At 44.1% G+C, this 25987-nt stretch overlaps 1 protein-coding gene across 1 annotated transcript; it reads left to right on the top strand.

The window, feature by feature from the left end:
* Positions 1-7: 7 nt before the first annotated feature.
* On the top strand, positions 8-25390 carry ZPBP (zona pellucida binding protein). The gene is made up of 8 exons (XM_037041077.1): positions 8-211; positions 2049-2129; positions 8815-8940; positions 10902-11051; positions 15331-15549; positions 19252-19328; positions 21724-21901; positions 25187-25390. The coding sequence occupies exons 1-8, from the start codon at positions 88-90 to the stop codon at positions 25279-25281; spliced, it is 1050 nt and encodes a 349-aa protein (XP_036896972.1). The 5' UTR covers positions 8-87; the 3' UTR covers positions 25282-25390.
* The last annotated feature ends 597 nt before the right edge of the window (positions 25391-25987 follow it).

Raw genomic sequence — 25987 nt, 5'->3', positions numbered from 1 at the left:
CCGCCAACTTCCGGTGCGGGGGTGGGCGCGCGCTGGGTAACGACGGGTGGCGCCGACGGTCGGCAGGTGGCGGGCGGCGGCGTGTGGATGGAGGCTTCGGCCCCCGGCCGGGCACGGCGGGGCAAGCGGCAGGCCCGGGCTGCGGGCTTCCCGCTCTTCCGGGCCGCAGTCGTCCTGCTTTCTGCCTTTGTAGTGCAGGCGCCCCCGGCAGGTGAGGGCTCCGCGCCGCCGCTGGTCGGTCTGGGCGTGGCTCCGGATGTGAGCGTTTGTGCCTTGTGCCCCGCGGACCTTCCGAAGCGCCTTCCCGGCCGGCACCTGGCAGAAGTCCTAGGGAGGAACCCGCGTGACACGGGAGCGCTGGACGGGGACGTTAATACCGTGTGCACAGTCACGTTTTCTAGTTAGGTCGGCTCTTAGTAAACGCCCTGAGTGGTCCGTGCGGCTTCGCCAGCGCCACCTGCGCCCGGGTGGTGCTACGTGTACCTCGCCAGGGAGCCAGCGGTCCCGATTTGAGGCTGTCCTTGGTGCTGGAGCGCCATCTGTTGGTTCTAGTAGTAAATGCAGGGAACTCTGGGTTTTCGGTTTTGACATCTTGCTGCCCCTGTTCGTTTCCTCCGTTGTAGCCACTCAACGGAGTGGCTACACTCACCTTTTCCATCCTGTTTTGAAATTACATCTAAGATGCTGATGAACAAACACGGAAGTGAGAGTTGACTTGAACTGTTGTCATGTAACTAGGCAGGGTTTGGCTGCGTTTCTGTGTTCAGATTTTGTGTTAGGCTTTTATAAAAATAAAGTATCTCCGAGACTTGAATAATAAACACGAAAGTGATTTGTTTAAAATGCTAAAAATTGTTCAAATAGGGGATAATGTAGAAAGAAGTCCTCCCAAGAATATAAACGTAGAAGGGCTTTGGTGATGGGCACGGGAAAAGGAAGAGAAAGGAAAGGGATGGAGTGAAGCTCGTAGGAGGAAACAAACCTAGGCATCAGGACTGTAAAGGTCAATGTTGTGGTAGAAGCAGGAAGTAACCAGTAACCTTTCATTACCCTCTAGGGAACGGGTGCTTTGTGAGCTTGGCCCAGGGTCCTATACTAGATAAAGGGTAGGGTGTGCATGCCTTCTTATGGTCCAATAAGAAAATCAAACTTAAGTTTATAAGAAGTACAATAAGCAGTCAGTATTGTAACCTGGATACTGTGAAAAATAAAGACTGGTGTTAACACATTTTATAGTTTATAAAATATTCCATTTAATTCCTGCAACAACTCTGGAAATCTGGAATGTAGTCTCATTTTGCAGATGAGAAAACTGAAGGGTTTAAACTCAGGTCTTTTGACTTTGAACACCATACTCTTTTTTCTTTCTTCCCTCTCAATTCAAGGATTTGGGTAATGCTTTATAGCATTTTTTAATACTGCTCCTCCCATTAGTTCTGTGCACACTAGTATATCCATCACACTTGCCCATTCAACAGTGACTGGAGAATAGCAGAGTATATCATATTTAACAATCATTATGTAATATTTACTATGTACAAGATACAGTGCTTGGTGCTAATTCTTGATGAGTTGGCACAAACACTGATCCTATTAGAAACAGAGCTTTTAACCTAATAAGGAAAACTATATATGTGCACAAAGAACCGTAATACAGTGTAGAGTGGGCGTTATAAGAGAGGTGCTGGTGATAGACTGGGAAAGGTCGGAAATGAGATCAGCAAACAGAAGGTTTAAAGGAGGAGGGGACATCACATGATCTGCATCTTGAAGGAGGCTGGATTTAGACTTTTACAAATGAAGAGAGTATTTTAAGTGAACATAAAAAAAGGTGGAGGAAAGAGATAACAGGGGGAGTGGGGGAGAGATTAATTTTATTGCATGATAAGGGCAGTAGGGCTGGAACAAGGACACCATTCTCAGGGGGTACAGACTAATGGTTCACCTCTTTGACCAAGATCAAGTGTACTATGATGCTGTGCTATTTGAATGTCTTGGAATTTCTCACAAGGCAGATTGTTGCTCATTTCTTTTTGTATTTTTGATAGTTGGGCATTTGATTCGATTACCAAGAGGTTTTCGCTTGTCCAAAGATGTGCTGAAAATAGTGGGATTGCCAAACTCTCCAGGTATCAATAGATTTCCTGTAATTTTCAGAAAATAATTAGCATTGATTTAAGTTTTATCAGCCTTGTCCAAAAGTCTACTGTTCCTCAGCTGTTATTGTCTCCTATAGCCTCTTTCTTCTATGATAGTGGATTAAAGTTGTTTCCTTATACTCAGATTAATCCAAATCTAATCTCCACACGTAACTGTGTTAAGTGTGCAGAAATAGTTATTTCTAAAAGTTAATGTAATTAGAGTTGCCTATAATGTTTTCTTGTTATTATATAATAATTACCATATTATGAAATATATACAGTTCAAATATACTAGATGTTTTTTCAAGTGAGATCTATATATCATAAAGACTTTGGATTCATAAGATTTTGCAGTAGTCATGAGGCATAGCAAGTAAAAATTTTTTGAATGTTTTCTTAATCATGTAAATTCAGGTGTCTTAAAATCTCTCCTTTAAAGCATGTAATCCAGTAGTTTTTAGTATATTAATAAGTTTGCACACACTGTAATTTTACATTTCATCATTGCATAAAGAAATGCCATATCCATTCAGCCATCATATTGTAGCTCCTGGAAACCACTAATCTGTTTCCTGTTTCTATGAATTTGCTTATTCTGGGCACTTCATATAAGTGGAATGACACACATGTGGCATTTTGTGTCTGGCTCCTTTCACTTAGCACAGTGTTTTCCAGGTCCATTCATATTATGGAATGTGTCAGTGCTTCAGTTCTTCTCATAGCTGACTGATACTCCATTGTGTGGGTGGGCCACTTGTGCACACCCATCAGTTGGTGGGTGTTTGGGTAGCTCCCACTTACTGGCTCTTTTAAACAACGCTGTTGTGAGCGTTGCTGGCCGAGTGTCTCTGTGCTCACACACTCCAAATCTACTTAGTCTGTGTGCAGTGGACTCTCACTGTGGTTTTCATTTGCATTTCCCTGATGAGTAATATGTCAAACCTCTTCTGTGTTTGTGAGCCATTTGCATACCTTCGTATAGAAAGGCCTATTTAAGGTCCTTACCCATTTTTAAATTGGGTTGATGTTGTTATTATTGACTTGGTAGGTTTTTTTTTTAATACATTCTGGGTACTAGACTCTTACTAGAGATTTGACTTGAAAAATACTGTCTCCATTCTGTGGACTGTGCTTTCATTTTTTAAATTGTGTTTCTTAAAGCATACATTTGAAATTTTGATGAAGTCTTATTTCCTTTTTCAGCTTGGTGCTGGCACTTTGGGTGTTGTGCCTTCAAAACTATTGCATAATCGGCACTCGCAAGTTTTAATCCTGTGTTTTTAGATGACTGTTATAATTCATCTCTTACGTTAGGTTTTTAAGCATTTTAAATTAGTTTTGAATATGGTGTGAGGTAGGAGATCATACTTTTTTTTTTGCATGTGGATATCCAGTTGTTCCAAAGCCACTTGTTCAAGAACATTTTCGTTCTCAAGACAAGAGGAATTGTCTTGGTGCTCTTGCTGAAAAGCAGTTTCCCATAGATGTCCTTTTCTTCTGGACTCTAAATTCTGTTCCGTTGACCTATATGTCTGCCCTGGGGCCAGTGCTGTACTGTCTCCGTTACTGCTGTTCTGTACTAAGTTTTGAAATCGTTCAGGATGGTTCGATGAAATTTACCACTTTAAAGATTGCTCTGACTATTCTGGGCCCCTTGAAATTCCATGTTAACTCTAGCATTAACTTGTCAGTTTATGCAAAAGTCCATTGGGATTTTAATATGCATTACCTTAAATGTGCAGATTGACTTTGGGGTTTTACCACCTTAACACTACTAAGTCTTCCAATTCGTGAACTTCCAGTTCACATTCAATGAACTTCCCTCACTGATGTTTTAGGTGTTTAATTTAGGTGTTTAGTTTCCCTCAGTGATGTTTTGTGGTTGTCAGTGTGCAAGCCTTGCACTTGTTTTGTTAAGTGTATTCCTAAATATTTTACCTTTTTGGTGTTACTGTAAATGCAGTGGTTTTCTTTATCTGGTTTTTGGACTGATCACTCCTATAATCTAGGAATACGACTGAGTTCTGCAAACTAGTATTGTGTCCTGCCACCTTGCTACCTTGCCGAACCTTTTATTAGCTCATGCGTGTGTGTAAGGGGAGGAGGAATTAATCTTCATGGTTTTCCATATGTGACATCATATCATTTGCAAATAGAGGCAGTTTTATTTCTCTCTGTCCAATCCATATGTTTTTTTCTGTTGCCAATTGCTCCAACTAGAAACTCTTCCAGTTCAGTGTTGATGGTAGGAGACACCTTAATTTTATCCCTGACCTTGGAGGGAAAGGTTTCCGCCTTTCACTGGTAAGTATAATGCTAGCTGGGAGCTTTGTGTAGAAGCCCTTTATCAGGTTGAAAAGGTGCCCTTCCATTCCTAGTTTGTTAACTGCCTGAGGCATTATTGTGAAAGGAGGCTGGGCTTTGTCAAATACTCTTTCTGCATATATTGAGATGGCCATGAGGCTTTGTCCTTTATTCTAGTGATGTGATATGTTATTACATGGAGTGATTTTTGTACTTTGAACTAGCCTTGCATTCCTGGGCTTAATAGCCATTGATTTTGATGTATAATCCTTTTTCATGCTCCTGACTTGGCTGCTAACAACTGAAGGATTTTTATGTCTCTGTTCCTGAGGGAGATGTCGCGTTCTTGTGTTGCACCTGTCAGATGCTGGTCTCAGGGTAACAGTGGCTCTGTAGAATGAGGTGGGGTGTGTTCCCTCCTGTTGTATTTTTGGGAAGCATGTGGGAGCTATTGTGGATTAATTCTGCTTTACTTGTTTGGAAAAACTCACCAGTGAATTCATCTGGGGTAGGCTTACTTGCCTTTTGGGAAGTCTTCTGGTCACTCATATAAACAATGTGCTTGTTTTAGGTCTCTTCGGACTTCCTATTGCATTACGGTCCCAGGTAAAAAGTAAGCTACTGACTGTACTGAGGATCACATGTGTGTAATGCATTGCCTTCCCTCTTGCTGTCTTCAAAATTCTGCCTTTGTTTTTGGATGCTGACTGCTAATCATGTGTGTCTGGGTGTGGGTCTCTTGAATTTATTGTAGTTTGAGTTCATTAGCGTCTTGGAAGTGTAGATTCATGGTTTTATAAAATCAATTTTAGGAAGATTTTGCCATCATTTCTCAAATATTTTTCTGTCCCCTTTTCTCCAGTTTTCAATGGGACTTGCGTTATATGTGCACTGACATGCTCAGTGGTTCCCTGCAGGTCTGTGAAGACTGTTCATTTCTAGTAATTCTTTTTTTCCGCTGTTAGATTGGATGATCCCAAACTGACTCACCCTCAAGTTTATTTTTTGTTTCACCTGCTCAGGTGAAAACAAATTCTTTGTAATGAATTTGCCAGTTCAGTTAGGCCCTGTACTGGGGCCTAACTTTTGATTCTTTTAAATAATTTCTGTCTCTTTATTGGCAGTCTCTACTTGAGGAGCCATACTTTTTATACTTTTCTTCAGCAAATTAGGAATGATCTTCTTTGATCATATTTTAAAATAACTGATTTAAATTTCTTTGTGCAGGAAGTCCAAACTCTGGGCTTCCTCAGAGATAGTTTATCTTGGTTGCCTTCTTTTCTTCCTGTCTGTGGCTCTACTTTCTTGGTTTTGCATGCTTCATATTTTTGGTTGAAAACTGGACTTTTTAAGTCACATAATGTAGCAACTCTGGAGATTCCCCTTGCTTGGGTGTCGGTGTTGTTGCTCCTTGCCGTGAGTGTTTGTCAGCAGCTTGTCAGTGCTCAGCTCACTCAGTGAAGCTAATGGCTGCCGGAGACCCATCAGCCACCTGGAGCCAGCCTGTCTCCCAGTCCCTGCTGAGGGCCCTTGAGTGCTCCTTACGGCATCCCTGGAACATTAACTGGCCGCTGACAACCCGACCTTACTCTTCCCTCTCTGCGGTGCAGAGCCTCAGCTTTGGCCAGAGGTGAGAACTCGAGGTCTCTCGGTCTTCAGTGAGCATGCCAGTCTCGGTCACGCATCCCACCCATCCATGCATGGGACCCCCTGTCTTCCCAGGTGTGTAGCATAGAGTTCTCATGGGCATGCACTTCCCCTTGGCTCCCCTGGGCTGTTACTCAGTGTGTCAGGCAGTTACATCCAAAGGACAGCTTTTGGGTGTCTGTGACAAACAGCCTTGGGAGAGAGCTTTGTACAGCAAGTACACTCCAAATCAGGTCAAGTGAAATCATCCTCGTGAGCAGTATCTTTTAGGAAACTGCCAGAAATGTCAACAAAACAAAACAAAACAATGGCTCTCCAGGAAGGAGGCCTTGGAGACCCTTGAAATTGCCCACCTCTCTCCTGGTGGCCATTGTGCCTGTGATTGTGGTGTGTGGCTTCTCAGGGCTCTCGCAGAGCTGAGGAGGGTGGGGATACTGAGAGTGAGAGAGCCATGCGCTCTCTGTCCTGGCCAGGCCTTGGTCTTCCAGGCCTACCATGACAAAGTTCCCCAGGAGGGACGGAGTGAGCAGGAGACATGGGCTGTCCTGCAGTTCTGGAGCTGGCAGTCCCCAGGGTTGGGCAGCAGGGGCCTTTGTTGAAGATGGGGGGAGGGTCTGGTCCAGTCCTCCTCCTCGGCTACACGCAGCGTCCTCTCCCAGCATCTCTTCATGGGGCTTCCCTCTACATCTGTCTGTCTGCACCTTCCCCTATATCAGGACCCCATCACGTTGGACCTGGGTTTGCCTTCACAACCCCACTTGAACTTGATGGCTACTGTAAAGAGTCTGTCTTCAAACAAGCTTGCTCTCTAAGGGACTGAGGGTTAGGACTTTACCATATGACTTTGCAGAGAGGTATAATCCCACCCATTACACCAAGATACACTTGTTTTTCTTGAATACATTTTTACTGGGTTCTTGCAAGTCTGATTAACTTCCACAGTAATGAAAATGTTGAGTGCTAGCAATTTCTACTACTTTTCTCATTACCTTTAAAAGGAGATAATTTTTGGAGTTTTTTCTTTCATCGTTTTCACTGATATCACAACTTTTATTACAGCTTTTGTTTTAAAACTGTAAACTTAAACCTGAATTATAAAACACTTAAGTAAAACTAATTTCCTGTTTCAATGCTTTTATATTGGATATTACTTATTCATGAAAATGGATTAACATTTCAGTTCATCATGTATTCATGTATTTTTTATATCACAAAGTATAATATTATATGATATTTTACTAATTTGCCTCCATGGAATCCTGACTGCCTGTTTTTTTTTTTTTTTGTGCCTAGAATTTCTCCAGTTGCTTCTGCCATCCAAGGCCCCAGCACCTGTCTCCTCTGTTCTATTATCTTCTCTTTAAATTAGTCACGCATCATTCATTCTTTTTTCTTCAGTTGGCCCTTTATTTTTATTCACTCATATATCCATCGATTTGGTAGTCATTTATACATCCTTGTTGCATTTTTAATTCACTCCATTTGGGGGAGGTGTGTGTGATGAGTGCCATGTTGTCAGTTTCTTTTGGTACCTGTCCCAAAGTGTCCTGGCTGTCTCGTGCCTGGGAGTGGAAGCTCACCATCCTAGGGTCCGGGCAGTCTGGGTCTCACTGACGTCGCTCTTCGGAATGGCTGTGTCAGCAGACCTCCCCTGCGGCACTCACCCACATCCTTGCCAGCACGAAATGTCACCCACATTTTTTCCCATCTGCTCAGCTGAAATTGCTGCTGCCTCTGCAACATCGTTTTTCTTGCTGTTTTCAAAGGAGATCTTTTCATATTGTTATGTTTTGGTTGTGAATCCATGAGTGGTTTTCTTTGTTGCAGGTAACTTCAGGTATTACGTTGCTCTTGCTCTCTGTCCCAGATGTTAACTTTGCCTGCGTTGTATCGAAATGAACAGAAATTGTTAATATTTAAGCAGTTATTTGTGCTGCTGCACTTCCGAAGATGAGAGGGCCTTCGTGACTGATGTGAGCAGAGCCACACAGTAGGGTAACCCGTGCTCCCCTAGGGAGACCGGCGGAGCTGACCCTGCAGGCGGCAGAGGTTACAGAGTGAGCTGCGGTGGTGGGCGGAGGGCCAGAGCATCAGGCTGAGGAGCCGCAGGAGTGGCGGTTTTGTGCAGTCAGTGTTTGTGAAAGAAGTTAGGGAAGGAAGGGGGAGTTTAAGGCAGACAGTAAAGAAGTAACAGAAGAGATTAATGGAGGAGATCAGGGAAGAAAAGTCGGTGAAGTGGCTGTCTTTGGAGCAGTTAGTGGACAAACTTGGTAAATGTTTCATGAGAGAATGATGAAAGTAGAATATTATGAGTACATAAAGGTAATAAAATTTAAAAATAGTAACTTTACATTCTAATAATGTTATACTAAATAAACTCTAAATAACTATAGTTAAATATAAATTTCTAAGACAGACTTGATTTTGTTACTTAGTAGATTAATAATTAAATTCTCCTAATAGGTAATTAAAAGTTCATTTTTCTACCTCTTCTTGCTAAGTAAAACAAAAGAGCACCAAGTTTTAGACTTTTTCTGGGACAGAAAACTGTATATTATTTTAGAGAAAATTTATAAAAGAAATATGCCCAGTTCATTTTGTGTGGCCATTATAACCTTAGATACCTACCTTCATTATCCTAAATGCTGAATGACAATTTTGATACTGACATTGGAAATGTACACCAATGGTGCCTCGGGCACACGCTGACCTTGTGTTTCAGTGAAGGTCTACGTCATGCTCCACCAGAGGAGCCCCCACGTCCTGTGCGTGACCCAGCGGCTGCGGAACTCAGAGCTGATCGACCCGCTGTTCCAGTGGCACGGGCCCAAGGGGAAAGTCATTTCAGGTATGTGCTGCTTAGGCGGGCCCAGCCCAGTCAGTGTTGCCCAGCTGTGCAGAGGAGAGGAGGGGCGGCTGTGTTTCTTGTGCACGGGCCTCGCCCTGCACTCCTGGTTCTGGGGCCACTTTTGGGAGCTGAGGCCTGTTCCCACAGACCTCCTGCTGAGCCCAGATGGACGAGGCGCGACACCGACTGGGGAGTTCTCTGGCCACCCATGTGCCACACCAGAGGTGTCACATGTGTTTGAAGTTCGAGACGTCATTGTGGTTGCCTTTGTCAGACTCCCATTAGTCACCCATTTGTGAAGGAGCAACCACAATCCGGGCTTTTGTTAAAAACACAGGGGTACTCTGAGCCTCGGCCTTGTAGACATGGCTGTGTTTGTTCCATGCAGCCCCACATGGGGGCAGTTTGAAACTTCACTAGTAATAGTTTCCTACCTTTTATTTTATGTTTCCATCCAACCAAAATCCTGACAATGTGGATATTTGAATTTAACCTAAATATTACTATCGACTTTGAAAATGGGGACTAACCTGCATGTGGAATATTTCCACATCAAAACCATGCTTTTAAACATGCAGCGTGGTGAGACTGGCCGTGTTTGGCTGCATCACCGAGGCTGCGCTGGTGCCAGGGGTGCTGGGTGCCTGGGCGTTGGTCCAGAAGTGAAGGGGGACCCAGGCCCCTCCCAACAGTGGGCTCAGTTCCCCCACATTGCCCAGGAAACCAGGCCCTGTTCTCACAGAGGCACTTCTCCACAGGGCAGCCACTCTGGGTGTGACTCACTTGCTCAGCGTTTTCTCCATTCGGCTTCTTGTTTGGCCATTTTGAAATGCATATCTCATTTTTATTCTAATTTTCATTTGCTAAATGCTGATTTGTTTTTGCATTGTGGTTCAAAACACGTAGATTCGCTCAGCCTTGCTAAGAGTTCAGATGAATGAATTTTCATCTTAAAGGTCTGTTCAGTGAAGCATCTAATCATCTTTGCACACCTTCTGAGGGTGTTTTTCTATACTGTTCTGTTCACCCTGTGTCCTCATTTCTTTCTTAACCCTTGTTGGCACATTGGGAGAGCGCTTGCGGATGACAGCCTACAGGTTTGTCATCTTGGATGAAGGAAGAAATGTGCTTGTGCAAAAGCTTGCTGAAGAAACATTAGAGAAACACTCGTTTTCTTGTATGTTTTAATGTCTCACAGTTGACTGATCTTGGCTGATTTGAAGGCCCCACGTGTGCAAATGTAGGTAAGACGAGTGCAAGCCCTGAGGCCAAGAAACAAACACCCACGCATGGACGGGCTCTGCAAGCCCAGGTGTGCCGTCACCAGGGCTGGAGGCCCGTTTAGCAAATGGTTTACAAAGTTCCCAGCCAGCCCTTCTACCAAGTAAACATCATCCTCAACTTTTACAATATCATTTCTGGCTTTTCTATACACATTTACCATGTATGTGAAGGCACATGTACAAATATATGTATGTGTAAGTATATATGCATTTTGCAAGAGTATTTTTAGTATTTTGAATTTGATAAAAAGAACCAGTATATAGCATATTTGTCATGTGTCCGATTTAGTTCTAAGCAGTTCCACACACTGATGATTACAGGCAGCAGCCCTGTGTGGTAAGCACGGCCATATTCTTCATTCACGTGTGGGAAGCAGCTGTGTGTGTGCAAATGCAAGTGTACACATCGTGAGTGCCCAGCTCAGTGCAAAGGGCTCATCTGAGATTGCTCCAGGTGTGGTGGTGCGGGCAGCAGCGGGGCAGGTGCAGAGCTGAGGTTAGGAGACAAGGCTAAGGTCAGCAGCTGTGGTCAGCAAACCCCAGGCGCCCGCGTGCCCCTGACTCCGGCAAATGAGTCTGCAGATAAATCCTAGCGGTTTCCTTCCACACAGAAAACAGTTGTCTTCCCTCCGCCTCCTGCGGTGGAAGAGACTGAGTCCTGCCCCTGTCGCTCCCCAGAAAACAGCACCACGCACATCACGTCCACAGGCAGCCTGGTGTTCCGGGACTTCGAGGAGGGCATGACCGGGGTCTACACGTGCTTCCTGGAGTACAAGCCCACGGTGGAGGAGGTGGTCAAGAACCTCCAGCTCAAGTTCGTCGTCTATGGTGAGACGCGCCTCCTGGGTGCCCTGTTGCTTCCCAGCCTTCTCCAATGCTGGCCTGTTTGACAGCTCTCTTTGAGTGCTCCTCCTGGTTTCTGCGCTCTCAAAGTCCAAGCTGGACGCTCGAGTGCGTCGGTCATCTCCACTGCCGAGAGTCAGGGCTGTGTAGGATCCAGGTGCAGACGCTGTGCGGGGCTCTGTGCGGGCCTTTTGGTTTCTGTGGGCCATGGGCGAGTCACGGGGTGGGGGGTTGCCCAGGGCTGCGCCACTTGCAGCCACAGCATCGGGCCCAGGAGCGTCTCTGGGTCCTTTTCCGGCCGGGGTGTCATCGTCTCCGATTTCAGCCGTTTTGGAATGCACAAAGTGATACTTCATTTCGGTTTTCACTTGCATCCGCCCCGTGTCTGATAGTCTCGAACACGTTTTAAGAGCGTATCCTCCATCGGCAGGTCCTCGCTGGTGAAACATCTTCTGATATCTTTTCCTGTTTTCTAACGGATTGTTTGATACATTACTGTTGAGTTTTTCAGAATTTCTTTAAAACTGTATTTCTAGATACTGTTCTTTTACTGATTGTTATTTTCAAATTATTGTTATTTTCTTTTAGGCTGTATCTTGTCCGTTCAGTATCTTATTGGGATCTTTTTCCCCAAAGGGAGCATATCCAGAACACTTTCTTCTTTAAAATATATTTTACTGATTATGCTATTATAGTTATCCTATTACCCTCCCCTTGTTCCCTTAAGCCCTGCACCCACCTCCCACCCACAAACCCCCCCACCCACTTAGTCCATGTCCACAGGTCGTGCGTGCAAGTTCTTTGGCTTCTCCATTTCCTATACTGTTCTTACCCTCCCCCTTGTCTATTTTCTACCTACCATTTATGCTACTTATTCTCTATACCTTCTCCATTCTCCCCTCCACTTACCTGCCGATAACCCTCCATGTGATCTCCATTTCTGTGATTCTGTTCTTGGTCTGGTTGTTTGCATTGTTTTTATTTTTTTAGGTTTGATTGTTGACAGTTGTGAGTTTGTTGTTATTTTACCTAAGTTCATACTTTTGATCTTCTATTTCATAGATAAGTCCTTTAACATTTCATATAATAAGGGCTTGGTGATGATGAACTCCTTTAACTTGACCTGCTCTGAGAAGCACTTTATCTGCCCTTCCATTCTAAATGAAAGCTTTGCTGGATAGAGTCATCTTGGATGTAGGTCCTTGTCTTTTATGACTTGGAATACTTCTTTCTAGCCCCTTCTTGCCTATAAGGTCTCCTCTGAGAAATTATCTGACAGTCTAATGAGAACTCCTTTATAGGTAACTGTCTCCTTATCTCTTGCTGCTTTTAAGATTCTCTCCTTGTTTTAATCTTGGGTAATGTAATCATTATGTGCCTTGGTGTGTTCCTCCTCGGGTCCAAATTGTTTGGGACTCTCTGAGCTTCCTGGACTTCCTGGAAGTCTATTTCCTTTGCCAGATTGGGGAAGTTCTCCTTCATTGTGTTTTCAAATAAGTTTTCAGTTTCTTACTCTTTCTCTTCTCCTTCTGGCACCCCTATGATTTGGATATTGGAACATTTCAAGTTGTCCTAGAGGTTCCTAAGCCTCTCTTCACTTTTTAAAATTCTTTCTTCATTCTGTTCTGGTTTATTTCTTCCTTCTGGTCCAAAACATTGGTTTGAGTTCCAGTTTCCTTCCCGTCACTGTTGGTCCCCTGTATGTTTTCCCTTATTTCACTTGTCATAGCCTTCACTCTTTCCTCTATTTCGTTACTGTACTCAACCATTTCTGTGAGCATCCTACCAGTGATTTGAACTGTGCATCTGATAGGTTGGCTGTTTCTTCATCATTTAGTTGTATTTTTTTTTCTAGAGCTTTGGTCTGTTCTTTCATTTGGGCCATTTTTTTTTGTCTTGGCCTAGATATTAAGTAGTAAGGGGTGGAGCCTTAGGTGTTCACCAAGGCGGGGCAACCCACATCACAGGGGAAGGGTCTGAGAGGGAACAGTGCCGCTTACTCTGCTCTCTGCCGTTTTCGGTCACTTCCCCTATTTCCCACAAGCAAAGTGGGCCCATCTGGTGCTGATTCCCAGATGGGTGTGTTTGTGTACGTTCTAGAACCCCGTGGGTCTCTCCAATGAACTCTCCTGTGAGGCTGGGAGTTTCTCCTGACACCGCAACCCCTACAGGTGTTTTTAGTCAGAGGCTTTGGGTCTTTATTCCCCGCCGTGGAACTCTGAGTTGCATGTTCTTCTCGCACCCCAGTTCTTCCTCCCGGTTTATCCGCACACCAGTGTGGGACCACCTGCTCTGCCAGCCTCTGCCTTGCTCATCCTGGTCCTCCAGCCGCCACCTTCCCATGAGTCCTTTCTGCCCCCACTGCTCATCTCCGCCCCTCCTACATGTCCCGATAAATGTTTCTTCTTTAACTCCTTGGTCGTTGGACTTCCATACAGTTCAATTTTCTGGCAGTTCTGGTTGTTTTTTGTTTTTTAATTTGTCATTGTCCTTCTTTTGGTTGTGTGAGGAGGCAAAATGTACCTACCTATGCCTCTATCTTGGCCGGAAGTCCTACTTTTCTCAATTCTTATTTATTTCTTTTACCTTTGACTCCCTTTACCCCAGCCCCATTCTCTGCCTCTGGTAATCAACAATCTACAGTCCATTCTCTGTGCTTATGAGTTTGTTTTTTGTTTTTTAGATTTTACATGAGGTATCACATGGTATTTGTCTTTCCCTGTCTGACTTACACCACTTTGCATAATGTCCTCAAGATTCATCCATGTTGTCACAAATGGAAGCATGTTATTCTTTTTCATATTCCATTTCATACCTGTCACCACAATTTCTTTAGCCATTGGTTTCTCAGTAGACACTTGGTTTGTCTCCCAATGTTGTCTATTGAAAATAGTGCTGCAGTGAACATGGGGGTGCACACATCTATACTCGTTAGAATTTTTACAAAGTTCTGTATTGCTTTGTACATTAATTTTCTTTTAGTTACCTTGCACTTGCCTTTTTGTTTTCTTCTATTTACTGCTCTTGATTTACCCAAAGTTGGGGTAAGGTAGTCTGTGATTTTCACTTATGTTTTTATTTTCTTCAAATAAATACCCAGAGTGGGATTGCTGGATCCTACGATAGTTCTATTTTTGGTTTTTTAGAGAACCTCTACTGTTCTTCACAGTGGCTGCACCAATATACATTCCTACCAACAGTGCACAAGGGTCCCCCTCCCCATGCTAACACTTGTTGTTTCTTGCCTTTTTGATGCTAGTTATTCTTATTGGAATTGCATTCTGATAAGTGTGAGGTGATATCTCATTGTTTTGGTTTGTGTTTCCCTGAGGTTGAGGGATGTTAAGCGTCTTGTCATGTACCTGTGGGCCATGTGTATGTCTTCTTTAGAAAAAATGTCTATTCATATTTGCTACCAACTTTTTAAATTGGGTTGTTTGGTTTTGTACTGTTGAATTATATGAGTTCTTTACGTATTTTGGATATTAATCCTTTAGAAGGTATATGATTTGCAAATATTTTTTCCCATTTGGTAAGTTGCCTTTTCATTTTATTGATGGTTTCCTTTGTTGTGCAAAACTTTTTTAGTTTGATGTGGTCCTGTTTATTTTTGCTTTTGTTGCTTTTGCTGTGGTGTCAGATTACAAACTCACTGCCAAGACTGTGTTGAGGAGCTCACTGCCTATGTTTTCTGCAAAGCATTACAGTTTAAGGTCTTATGTTCCAGTCTCTTGTCTGTCTGGAGTTGGTTTTTGTGTGTGGTGTGTGGAGTGATCGGTTTCATTTTTTATCACATGCTGTCCAGAAGGTACTGTTCCTCTCCATTGCATGTTCTTTGCTCCTTTATCCTGTGCATAACGGAGGGTCACAGGAGAGAAAAAACAGATAGAGGCTAGAACAATACTTCAAAAAATAATGTCCAAAAATGTCTGAGTATGATAAAATGCGTGAATCTACATATTCAGGAAGATCAATGGAATTCAAGTAGGTTAAATGCACAGAATTCAATACTGAAACATTATGATCAAACACCAGGAGATCATCTTGAAAGCAGCAAAAAAAAAAAAAGAAGTAACCTGTTATATACTAAGAGTCTATAAGAAGATTAAAGGCTTCTTGTCAAAAACCATGGAGGTCAGAAGGCAATGAGATGACATATTTAAATAATGTATTTATTTTGTATAATGATTTTTCTTGAACAGTTGTAATCTGTTTTACTTGCTTAACTAACTGCTGTGCTATTCTCTGCTCCGTGTCTCCCCAGCGTATCGTGAGCCTCGTTTCTATTACCAGTTCACAGCTCGGTACCACGCAGCTCCTTGCAATAGTGTCTATAATGTGTCTTTTGAGAATAAACTTCTACAGATTTTAAGCAAACTTGTTCATGACCTTTCATGTGAAGTTTCATTACTGAAGTCTGAATGCCATCATGTTAAAATGCAAAAAGCTGGTTTTCAAAATGAATTGTTTTTTAAATTTGCAGGTAAGTATATGCAATTTTTTAAGAAAATAAGTTGAGAATACAAAGCTAATTTTAAAGACCTATGAATTACCAGTAGTGGTTTTGAAGTATAAATGTTATGAAACTGGTATTTTCATGTTCTCTACTTTGACTTAGCTCTTCTAGCCTTCAAAGTAAAATTCCACTGACTTATGTACTTAATGAGAAGTTTGTACTCAACTAGTTTAAACTCTGCTGTGATAATTTACTTTAGGATGGAATTTAGTGTAAGGAATGTCTATTATATGGCTACAAAAATTGAATTTGTAAAAGTGTCTAATTATAGTAAGACTGGTTAATGTTATAAACAGAGCGAACATTCTAACAGCTTGGGGTGCTTATCCTAATAATTCAGAGTGGAGACCCAATACTTTCTGGAAGAAAATAGTGTTTCAGAGGAGGAAGAGGGAGTCCTCCGGTTTTGTACTTCCCTTCCTTTGTCCTCGCCACTGCTCCACAGGCCTCATAGGCCGCCCTCGTCCCTCTTTCTTTCCACCCCCAGACCATGGTCCCAGCAGACCGTGGTCCCAGCAGACCGTGGTCCCAGCAGACCGCGGTCCCAGCAGACCGCTCTTCACACTGACTGGCCCCTTCCACTACAAGATGGAGTGTGTGCTGGGAAACCTCCAGCACATTCCTCACTGAGTTGTTGTAACAATCACTTACATAGTTTCTCTTTGATTCCTTTTCATAAGTGCTTTCTCTTTATTGTGTTATCTATTTGTTCAGACATCATTTTTCTGTGTTTTTGTCTATTATTTTCTTTAGCTTGTTTATTAAAAAATGTTTTCTGTTATTGATTCCAGAGAGAGGGGAGGGAGGGAGAACGAGAGGGAGAGAAGCATTGGTGCCAGAGAGAAACTGATCACTTGCCTCCTGCATGTGCCCAGACTGGGGCTGAACGCGCAGCCCAGGCACGCGGCGTGGCCGGGAGTTGAGCCCACATGACCTTCCGGTTTGTGGGGCCGCCTGAGCCACCCCAGCCATGGACCATGGTCAGGATGGTTGGTTCAGAGTTCACGTCTAGTAGGTCCAATGTCTGTGCTTCCTCAGTGACAGTATCTGTTGCTTTTTAGTGCGTGGTCCATATTCTCCTTCCTTTGTGTGCCTTGTAAATTTTTTGAAAAGTGTGTATTTTGAATATTCTAATATAATACTCTTGAAATCAGACTCATCAGCCTCTTTTGTGTTTGTGGTTGTTTGTGTGGGTATAGATTTTTGTTTAGCAACTTTGTAAACTGCTTCTGTATAACTGTGTTCTTTGTTGTGTGGGGTCTCTAATGTGTCAGCCGTGACTCTGTGCCAGGTGGTGATTTGATGCAGATCTCTTTAGATGCTGCGTTTGAGTCAACTCTCATGAACCGAGCATTCCCCTGGTTGTTTGAAACAACGAACTGTTTTCCATCGTAACGACAAATTGGCTCCAGCAGCTTTGGCCATGTTTTGGCATATCTGAGCCAGGACATGGCCTGCGGTTTCCTCCTCTGCCGTGTCCACGGTGTCATTCTGGTGTCCTCACTGTCCTATCTTGTAGAAAGCTCATCTTGAGAAAAAGGCAGGTGGTTTCCTCCGGGGGCAGTCAGCCACCCAGCTTCGATGATGCGTGCATTCCGTAGGAGGCGGAGGCGCAGGCCTGGAGAGCGCGCTCTGCAATCCAGTGGGGCCCGGCTTGCCGAGCAGCCAGGCTGCGTAGGCTGCCTGCTGGCTCTCCTCCCATTGCTCCAAGTGCTCCCTTAACCAGGGCCCTGGGTCAGTCACTTGGGTAACCGTTACCTGCACTGATTCTGAAAACTGGTCCCTTTGCTGGTTCTGTTACTGGTTCCAGTGGTTTTGCTTTAGTTTAATGAATAGATTTTAATGAATCTTACAATGTCCTTAAACTTTTGTAAAGATTCAAAGTAAAACAATTGTGCGTTACTGAAACGGCCGCATCTCACAGTTGTGTGGTGTCGACACGCGACAGACCTGGTCCCCCATCTTCTATGTCACTGCGCTTTACTGCCAGTGAATGATACTCGAAGGGCTTTGCTGCGTTTGGCCAGTGCTTCTTATAACTCCAGCGCATATGTGTGACACGTAGGTGATTTTACTTTCCTTTGGTTTAGATTTAGTGTGGCCTCATTTTAGAAGAAGTTAAGGTAAAAATAGGCCATAAAAACCCTTCCCTGCAAATTTACAGCCCGACTTGGAAGGCTGCTCTAGACGAACGACTGTCCGTCTGACTCTGCAGAACCGCTGCGCTGCGTTTCGTTGCCTTGTCTGCACTGTAGTCGCTCGCCGTGCTTTACGGGGTCAGTTCAGGTGGCTGCTGCGCACCCACTCTTTTGCTACTAACTGAGTTACTGTGAAGCCTTTGAATTTTTAAAAATTCTTCTTTCGACACAAAGTATAACTGAATAGGTCACATTAAGCATCAGAACAGTGACTGCTTGTTTCCACAGCCGTGTGGATGTGACCGCGGTCAGGCTCCACTAGGCTGCATGCAGGTGGCTGAGTGTCACAGGCAGCAGCCGCCCACAGGAGGCTCTGCTCCTGGCCACCAGCAAAGCTTAGGATGGGGCCTGAGGGCAATCTGAGAACAAGAGCTCGCACTTTCCCTTGTCCCCATTGCCACTGGCAAGGCCCAGGCCCAATTCCAAGTCTTGGGGGCACCTGGTCCACATGTAGGCCGGGGCAAAGGTGTGGGTGCACAGAGGGTGAGGGCCCAGGGCCCACAACTAGTCACCTGTCCTGCTGCTCTTTCACGTCATGCCTCCCCCAGGAATCTGGCAATGGCTTCCTTTTCTCTCACGCTGAGAACCAAACTGACCCCTACAGCGTTGCATACCCCTGCAGCCCCTCTGCTTTCTCTGCTCATTGGCCACGCTTCCTTCTTGTCATCCTTTCAGTGCCCTGTGTGAGTTTCCACATGGGCCGGTCGGACTTTCTCATCTCACAGGCAGCTTAGTCCTCCACCGGTTCACTCGAATGCCATCCGTCGTCATCCAGGTTACAGCTGTAATCGCATCACAGCCTCTGGATTCCAGTCCTTCTTCCCCACTCCCATTCTTCTCTTCTCTAACCCTCATACTTACCACCTTTTTACATAGGACTGTGCCTATGTCCTGATTATTGTGTCTTGTTACTTTCTCTGCCTTAGAATAGAGCTTCCAGAAAGGCGTGGGGTTTGTCGATTTTGATCACTTGTGCATCCTAGACTCCTGGTGCAGAGCAGCTCCCGATAGTTATTTGCTGAGTGGATGGGTCCATGGGAGCCTGCACGGAGGCACATGTGCGTGATTTCTGCCACTGCGGCCACTGCCACCCTCCACCTCACCCAGCTTCTCGCATTGTCACTGTGGGTTATCCCTGTCGAGTGACGAAGAATTAGTCACATGACACACACTCTATAGTTAAAATGATCCTATTGTTAAAATTTTATTAACACAATAGCCAAACATTATCTATCAAAAAAGTTGAATAGTTTTTAGGTTCACTGTAGTTGAGAGGTTTTCCTGATGTATATGAAACACATATTTTGCTGAGGATTTTAACTAAGAAAGGGGGCTTTAACATTAGGAAAATCACATCATTTTTTGGTGGAGGAGAAATAGTTGACAGATGAGAACTTTTTATTTAAAAAGCTAATTTAAGTATTGTGATACAGCACATTAGATCCATTACAAAAGGAACGTGTTTTCTCAGTTTCATGCTTGGACACTGAAAAAGAGCCCAAGCCATGCGACGACCAGAGCTGTGACTACTCCAGAAGGCTGTCCAAGGTAGGTCTCGGGAGGCGGGGCAGAGACAGGCCACGCCCCGAGTGGGTGGTGCAAGTGAGCATCCTAGCTGCTTCTAAAACAAACTGCCCCCCACACACACTGAGGGCATTCAGTAAGAATAATAAAACTCCATCACGTGATGAATGATGAGAATTTAACAGAGCTAATATTTTTATGAAATCCTTTGAAATTCACCATTTTAACTGCATTGAGATGATCTCCCTTTTATTTGGCTGTGTTCAGTGTTTCAGAGCGATTTGCGCTGTTAGTGTCTAAGTAATAAGTTTGCTCAATAATGTTTACTGGCTGCTCTCAGAGGGCTCTGCCCCCAGAATGCTGTGCCTGCACTTGGGATGAAAATTACACTGTAACTGTCAGGATTGAGTTCACTCAGTTCTTTCTTCTACATCGTACTGAACATGTTGTTCATGTTCAGTAAATTTATGATGATATCTTCTTACCTCTGATCATTCTAAATGACCATGAACACTTTATAAAATCACTTCTAAATATCTGGAATATTACATTATTTATGTTATGATAATTGTAAAACTTTTCCTGTTGGAGGTGGAGGTGTTACATTCTGAGGTCAGTATCCATTACTTTTGTCCTGAAGGTAACAAGCTGGTGGGGTTTTCTCTTTATAGCAATTTATTTATTTACTTTTAAGTATATTTTTACTGGATTTATTGAGGTGACACTGGTTAATAAGATTGTGTAGGTTTCAGGTGTATGATTCTAGGGCACTTCGTCTGTGTGTCATACTGTGGTCACCTCCCCAAGTCCGGTCTCCATCCATCACCATTTATCCCCCCCATACTCTCTAATGTTTATTCAGCCATATTAATTCCTTGCATTTTAACCAGATGATTAATTTATGGAGAGTTTCCATAATTATGATTGGTTCTTGTATCATCCAAATGGGTGCAAAGTTTTCCTTTATGTATCTGGAGTCCTTACCCACCTCAGGTGGTTCCTCAGTTTACCCTGTGTTTGGCTCAGACAACCCCATGTCAGCTGTCAGCATGCTCACAGAGTTCCTAGTTCAAACAGTGTCTTCCCTCCTTTCCATTTTCATCACATAAAGCAACTGTTCTTATTCTTCTTTTCAGAGGGAAACTAAGGGTAGGGAGAGTTGAATGTGGGTGGTGGGGGCGGGCAGGGCAGGAGGGGGTAAAGGGGAAGAGGGGCAGCTATAACTGAACAACAACAAAAATTTAAAAAAAGAAGCAGGGATCTGATTTACATGATCATTTTTATTCCCATCAGGTTTTCTCAGGTCTAGTTTCATCGATTTTCTTTTCAGATGGACTGTTAGGAAGCTAAGAGATTATGAGTGTGTTTCCCGGAACTTTTCATTGTAGTTTGGCAATTAAGTGTGGTTTATTAGATGCAAGGTGTGTATCTAATTAATTCTTAGGCACTTTCTTAAGGAAAAATTGTTTGACTGAATAAATAATAATGAATTCACCCAAATTTATCAAAAGCACAAGAAAACCATTTAAACTGTAAAAAGATGGTAACTGAGTGATAGAACTGGAGTTGTGTAGATGTGTTGGATGCAGTGTATTGAAAATCATTTTTACAGTTGTGTATAGGAGTTTTTGTCAAGGATGTAGTTTGTGAGATGCTTGAAGGAGGCAGTCAGCGGGGGCCCAGCGGGGCCCAGTGGGGGTGCTGACAGACCAGGAGGAGCCCTCCCCTTTGCGCCAGGACTAGATCGGAAGGGAAGTAGCTATAGTCGAGCAGAGCTGACAGGCGTGTGGACGGTTCGGACCTGTGCCCACACCTCATGCTTCAGCTGACAGAACCTGCCCGTCCCTGAGAAGGACACGCCTCTGTGACTTGTACGAGTCTGTCCAGAATGATCATTGCCAACAAAAAAAAGCCATTAACCATAGATCACAATGATGCCTTAATTATTTTGTAAATTAAATTTTTTGGAACCCAGAACTGTAGGTTTTACCTTATGCTGTGTTTTCTTTTGTTTTTAAACCTGATTTTTCTTTGTGGAAAGAGCGAATGATATCCTTCTTAAAGATTATTAAAGTGCATTACTTTAAGTACATTTGTTAGAGTACATTTAATTTCATAAAGCTTTATTGATTTTGGTCACAGTCCGTCCATATTTCATTCCGATGCCAAGGAACCGGAGTTTGGGTGCATGTTCAATGGGTTCTTCATGCCACATCTGGGAATGCATCTGGAAATATCTGAGGTTTGAGGTCGACATCTTTTGATTTTTACATGTGTTACTTATGTCCTAGGAATGCAAGAAAAAATAAGAACCTCAAGAACTTGGTTTTCCCTGCTTCTAAATATATAAGCAACCTATGTATTCTAAAATTACATATATTTGTGAAAATAATGTTTTCATGTTGTGTTTCTACTTTAGGCTAAAAATCTCATAGAGCGGTTTTTCAATCAACAAGTAACGGTCCTAGGCAGACGTGCAGAGCCATTGCCTGAAATCTACTACATCGAAGACACCCTCCAAATGGTCTGGATCAACCGCTGCTTCCCAGGCTATGGGATCAACACCCTGAAACACCCCAAGTGTCCAGAGTGCTGCGGTACGTGGGCAGATGTGGTGTCGGGCTTCCTGCTTGGGGTGCCCCTTCTCGTTGTTGTGCCCAAGCGAATGCCTGTCATTTGCTTTCCACATGATTTAAATATTTCTGTAGTTTATTTGAATCAGTGTTTGAGAAGACTGTGTGCCTCTGAAAATAGGCAGGAGAAGCAGCTGTTCTGGTTTCGGCCTTAGTGTCCACATTGTAGCAAAGCAGGATTAGGGGTGACAGGTGTTTAGGAAGAAAGACAAGGTTATGAGCAGGAGTTTTTTACCCCACAAAGGGTCAGATCACCTTCTTCTAGAACCAACCACTGCTGGGTTCACACGAGTCTAGTCTGGAGCAGGTGTCACTTACCTACTTTGGGGGAAGTGCGTGAACCAGCAGTGGTTTCCCTGGCGCCACAGGGTCAGGCCCCCAGCCAGGTTGCCCCCCCACCCTCTGACTGTGCAGCCCGGCGCAGGCTACGGGGCAGCCAGCTTCAGGTCCGCAAGGCGCCCTTTTCTGGAGTAGGGTGAGCCTGTTCGTCTGGGGGCTTCAGGCTCCATAATGAAGTGCCAGATTTCACTGAGTTGGTGCCACTGTCATTCAGTCTTCTCTGTTCTTTTCTCCTCTCCACTGTTTTAAATTAGGTTAAAAGCGTTTTTGCAAAACATTCTCAAAAGCCATGCAGGTCTCCTGTGTGTGTCATGGCAATTAGTGCCGTTAGTCCAGAGGGGCAGACCTGGCGGTGGCAGGTCTTCCTGGAGACTGGCATCTCAGTCCCAGGCTTCCTGGGGGACAGCAGCGGCTCTGTGCATCACACAGCCACTGTCCATCAGAAGGTGTGCCCAGCCACAGCCTGTTCTCCGCAGGGCCTGCGCTCAGCAGTGCCGTTCCCCGTGCCAGCATTCTCCCGCCTGGGCAGGCCAAGAGCTTCTGGAGTCGCGGGCGGTCCTTTCTTACTTAGCCACGCCACTCTCTGTCGTGTTCTCTCTGTGCAGCCGCCGGAGAGTCCAAAGCCTTTCATTTGTTGTTGCTGTTGTTGGAATGTGGTTTTTGCTCAGTAGTCAAGTTCTTTGATACAAACGGCTGTTCACATTATTTATTTTGTTCCCTTGGGAACATTTTGGTAACTGTGACCTTCCGGGTGTAACTCTCTCCCCGACACTGCTTCGGTAGAGCCTTATAGGTTTTCTCGTGTTGTATGTTCATTTTCACTCACTTCAAAATGCTCACTTCTCTCTTGATTTCTTCTTTAAGCAATCAGTTATTTAAGCAATTGGTGATATTTAATTTCCAAATAGTATGGAAACTTCCAGAGATCTTTCTTTTTACTGAAACCTAATTTATTTCAGTATGGACAACATTTCTTTCTGGTATGTGTGCTGTGAAAATATTTTCCCAACTGAGGTTGGCATTTTTGTTTTAAGAAAAAAGTTAAGAAGTTCAATTTATTACTTTTTATTCTGTGGTTTATGTGCCTGTGTATTTTTTCTGCCCTGCATGTTTTTTTTTTTATTTTTTGCATTCAATTGTTGATGCCTCTTGCCATGCTATTGTTTATATGTTTTATCTTTTTTTCTTATTAAAAAAGACACTTTAACATTCCATGTAATACTAGCTTCTAGGTAATGAACTCCTTTGGCTTTTTCTTATTTGGAAAGCTCTTTCTTTGCCCTTCAGTTCTAAATACTAGCTTTTCTGGGTAGAGTAATCTTGGTTGTTGGTCCTTGCTTTTCATTACTTTGAATATTTCTTGCTAATCCCCTCCGGCCTTCGAAGTTTCTGTTGAGAAATCAGCCGAAAGTCTTATAGGACCTCCCTTGTAGGTAGGTAACTAATTGCTTTTCCCTTGCAGCTTTTAAGAATCTCTCTTTGTCTTTACTTACGATGTGTCTTGGTGTGGGCCTCGTTGGGTCCATTTTGTGTGGGACTCAGTGCTTTCCGGACTTGTGTCTCTTTTCTTCACCAGGTTAGGGAAGTTTTTAGTCATTATTTTTCAAATGGGCTTTCAATTCCCTGCTCCTCTTCTCCTTTTGGTGCCCCAGGATGAGCACATTGGTGCTTTTGAAGTTCTCTCAAAGGTTCCTTACATGTTCTTCATTTATTTTGGATTTCCTTGTTCTTTTTGCTGTTCCAACTGGGTGTTTCGTGTTTTCTTATATTCCAAACGATGGCTGTGATTCTCAGCTTCACCTGCAGTAGTGTTGATTTCCTGTGAATTACTCTTCTCTTCGGTTAGTGTGTCCTTCCTCCCTGACTGGTTCTTATTTATGGTTTCTATGTCCTTCATAATGCTGTTGCAGTCCTCACTAAGTTCCTTGAGCATCTTTAGAACCATTGTTTTGAACTCTGTATCTGGTAGTTTGTCTCCATTTCACTTAGTTCCTTTTCTGGATATTTCTCCTGTTCTTTCCCTTGTGACCTGTTTCTTTGGGCATTTCGCCTGCATGTCTGCATATGCAGCTGTGTGTTAGGTGATGCTACCACGTCCCCTGGCCTTGGCAGTGCGGCCTTGTGCGGTAGGTGTCCTGCAAGGCCCTGTGGTGAAGCCTACCTGGTCACCCAAGCCAGGCGCCAACTGTGGTGACGTAGTCATGCCATAGATTATTCTATGTCAGGGATGATCAGATTCAGTTAAGTTAGACTAAGTAATTTTATCAAAATTACACGTTTAGCAAGTGATAGAAATAAGATTCAGAATAGGGGTGTTGTTAGAAATAAGCTACCCTTTCCATGTTTGGGCTGTTGTTTCACATCTAAATTATGGGCACTATTGTGGTCACACGTGTTCCACCTAGGTCCTGACCGCTGGGGCCTCTGCTGTAACTTGTCAGTGACCCAGTCGGCCTTTCCGACCCAGCCCTGCTTGGTCAGGGAGTCAGTGATGGGTCACGGTCTCAGTCCAAGCCAGGGTCAGAGCGGGAGGCTAACACTGCACTTGCAGGAGGTACGTAGATGGGTCAGACTGCACAGAAACGAATCGTGGATGGGTGGCCTCGAGGTGGGCAGGGAAGTGGGGGGGTAAGTGATGGGTATAGGGTTGCAGTTTCTCCCAAGTGAAAACATTCTGGCAGGTAATTGTTCAGCCGTGTGAATGTTCTTACCACTACTGAACTCTGAACCTAACAACGGTTAGCAGGGTAAATTTTAGGTTATGTGCCATTTTTACCACAATTAAAAGCAGAGATGTGCGGGGGGCGGGGGAGGGCAAAAAAAAAGCAAAATGATAGTTTTCAAGGGAAAGGAACCTTCTTTGTTAGCCTGCATTTGAGGACGCCTGCTTACGCGCCCCTTTGTCCCCAGTGATCTGCAGCCCCGGCTCCTACAACCCCAGCGACGGCACCCACTGCCTGCAGTGCAACAGCAGCCTGGCATTCGGGGCAAAGGCCTGTCTGTAGCCCGCGCGGCGAGCCCACAGGTTTTGTGAGCACCAGAGTGTGTTTTTGAAAAATTAATACATAATAAATCACTATTATGCCAAAATTAAATGTATCAGATTTTACTAAAGAAATAGTGTCATTGTTTTCGTTGAAACACTGTGTTTAAATGTTTTATGGATGGTGCATCCAGTATCCTGTATCCATTAATGCCGGACCTGAATGTGCCTCCCAAGCATTTCCTCGGTCATTGCTTTTCAAAAATAGTTGCAGAAAACTGTATTGACTTAGCCCAAGAGATGTTCTGGGTTTTTCAGAAACAGCCTGTGCTCTCAGCACAACATGGAGGCTCTTTCTCAGGCCACCCTGTTCTTCCACTTCCACATTCAGTTTATTTCAGTGCTTTGATTTAACTTTATGGGACTGCATTTCTTTTTGCCTGACCATTCACAGTTCGGATTCACAATTAAAAAGACTGCCAGTCTGATTATTGCTGTTTTAAGCCACTTTAGTGTCAGGCCCAGTCCCAGAAATACCGTGGGCTTTTATGCAGTTCCCTGTGGCCGCCCGGAAGTGCTGATGCTTCAGGATGGAGTGACCGCTGCGCATGCCTGTGCCAGCCTGCAGACTGTCACCGGGCGGGGAGAGAGGACCGGGAAGAGGCCCCATCACCCCCACCCCACTGCACTTCCGCACCGAGCGCCTTACAGGACAGGCCCCGGGACTG

This window comes from Sturnira hondurensis, unplaced genomic scaffold, assembly GCF_014824575.4.
Source record: "Sturnira hondurensis isolate 20B ecotype Veracruz unplaced genomic scaffold, ASM1482457v3 Scaffold0002840, whole genome shotgun sequence".
NCBI classification, from domain to species: Eukaryota; Metazoa; Chordata; class Mammalia; order Chiroptera; family Phyllostomidae; genus Sturnira; species Sturnira hondurensis.
The sequence above is the reverse complement of the archived record's forward strand: the minus strand, read 5'-3'. Positions and strand labels throughout refer to the sequence as shown.

Coding starts and splice junctions, on each gene's coding strand:
- ZPBP (XM_037041077.1), top strand. CDS start 88: ATGGAGGCTTCGGCCCCCGGCCGGGCACGGCGGGGCAAGCGGCAGGCC. Junction 212..2,048: donor AGTGCAGGCGCCCCCGGCAG/GTGAGGGCTCCG, acceptor TATTTTTGATAG/TTGGGCATTTGATTCGATTA. Junction 8,941..10,901: donor CAAGGGGAAAGTCATTTCAG/GTATGTGCTGCT, acceptor GTCGCTCCCCAG/AAAACAGCACCACGCACATC.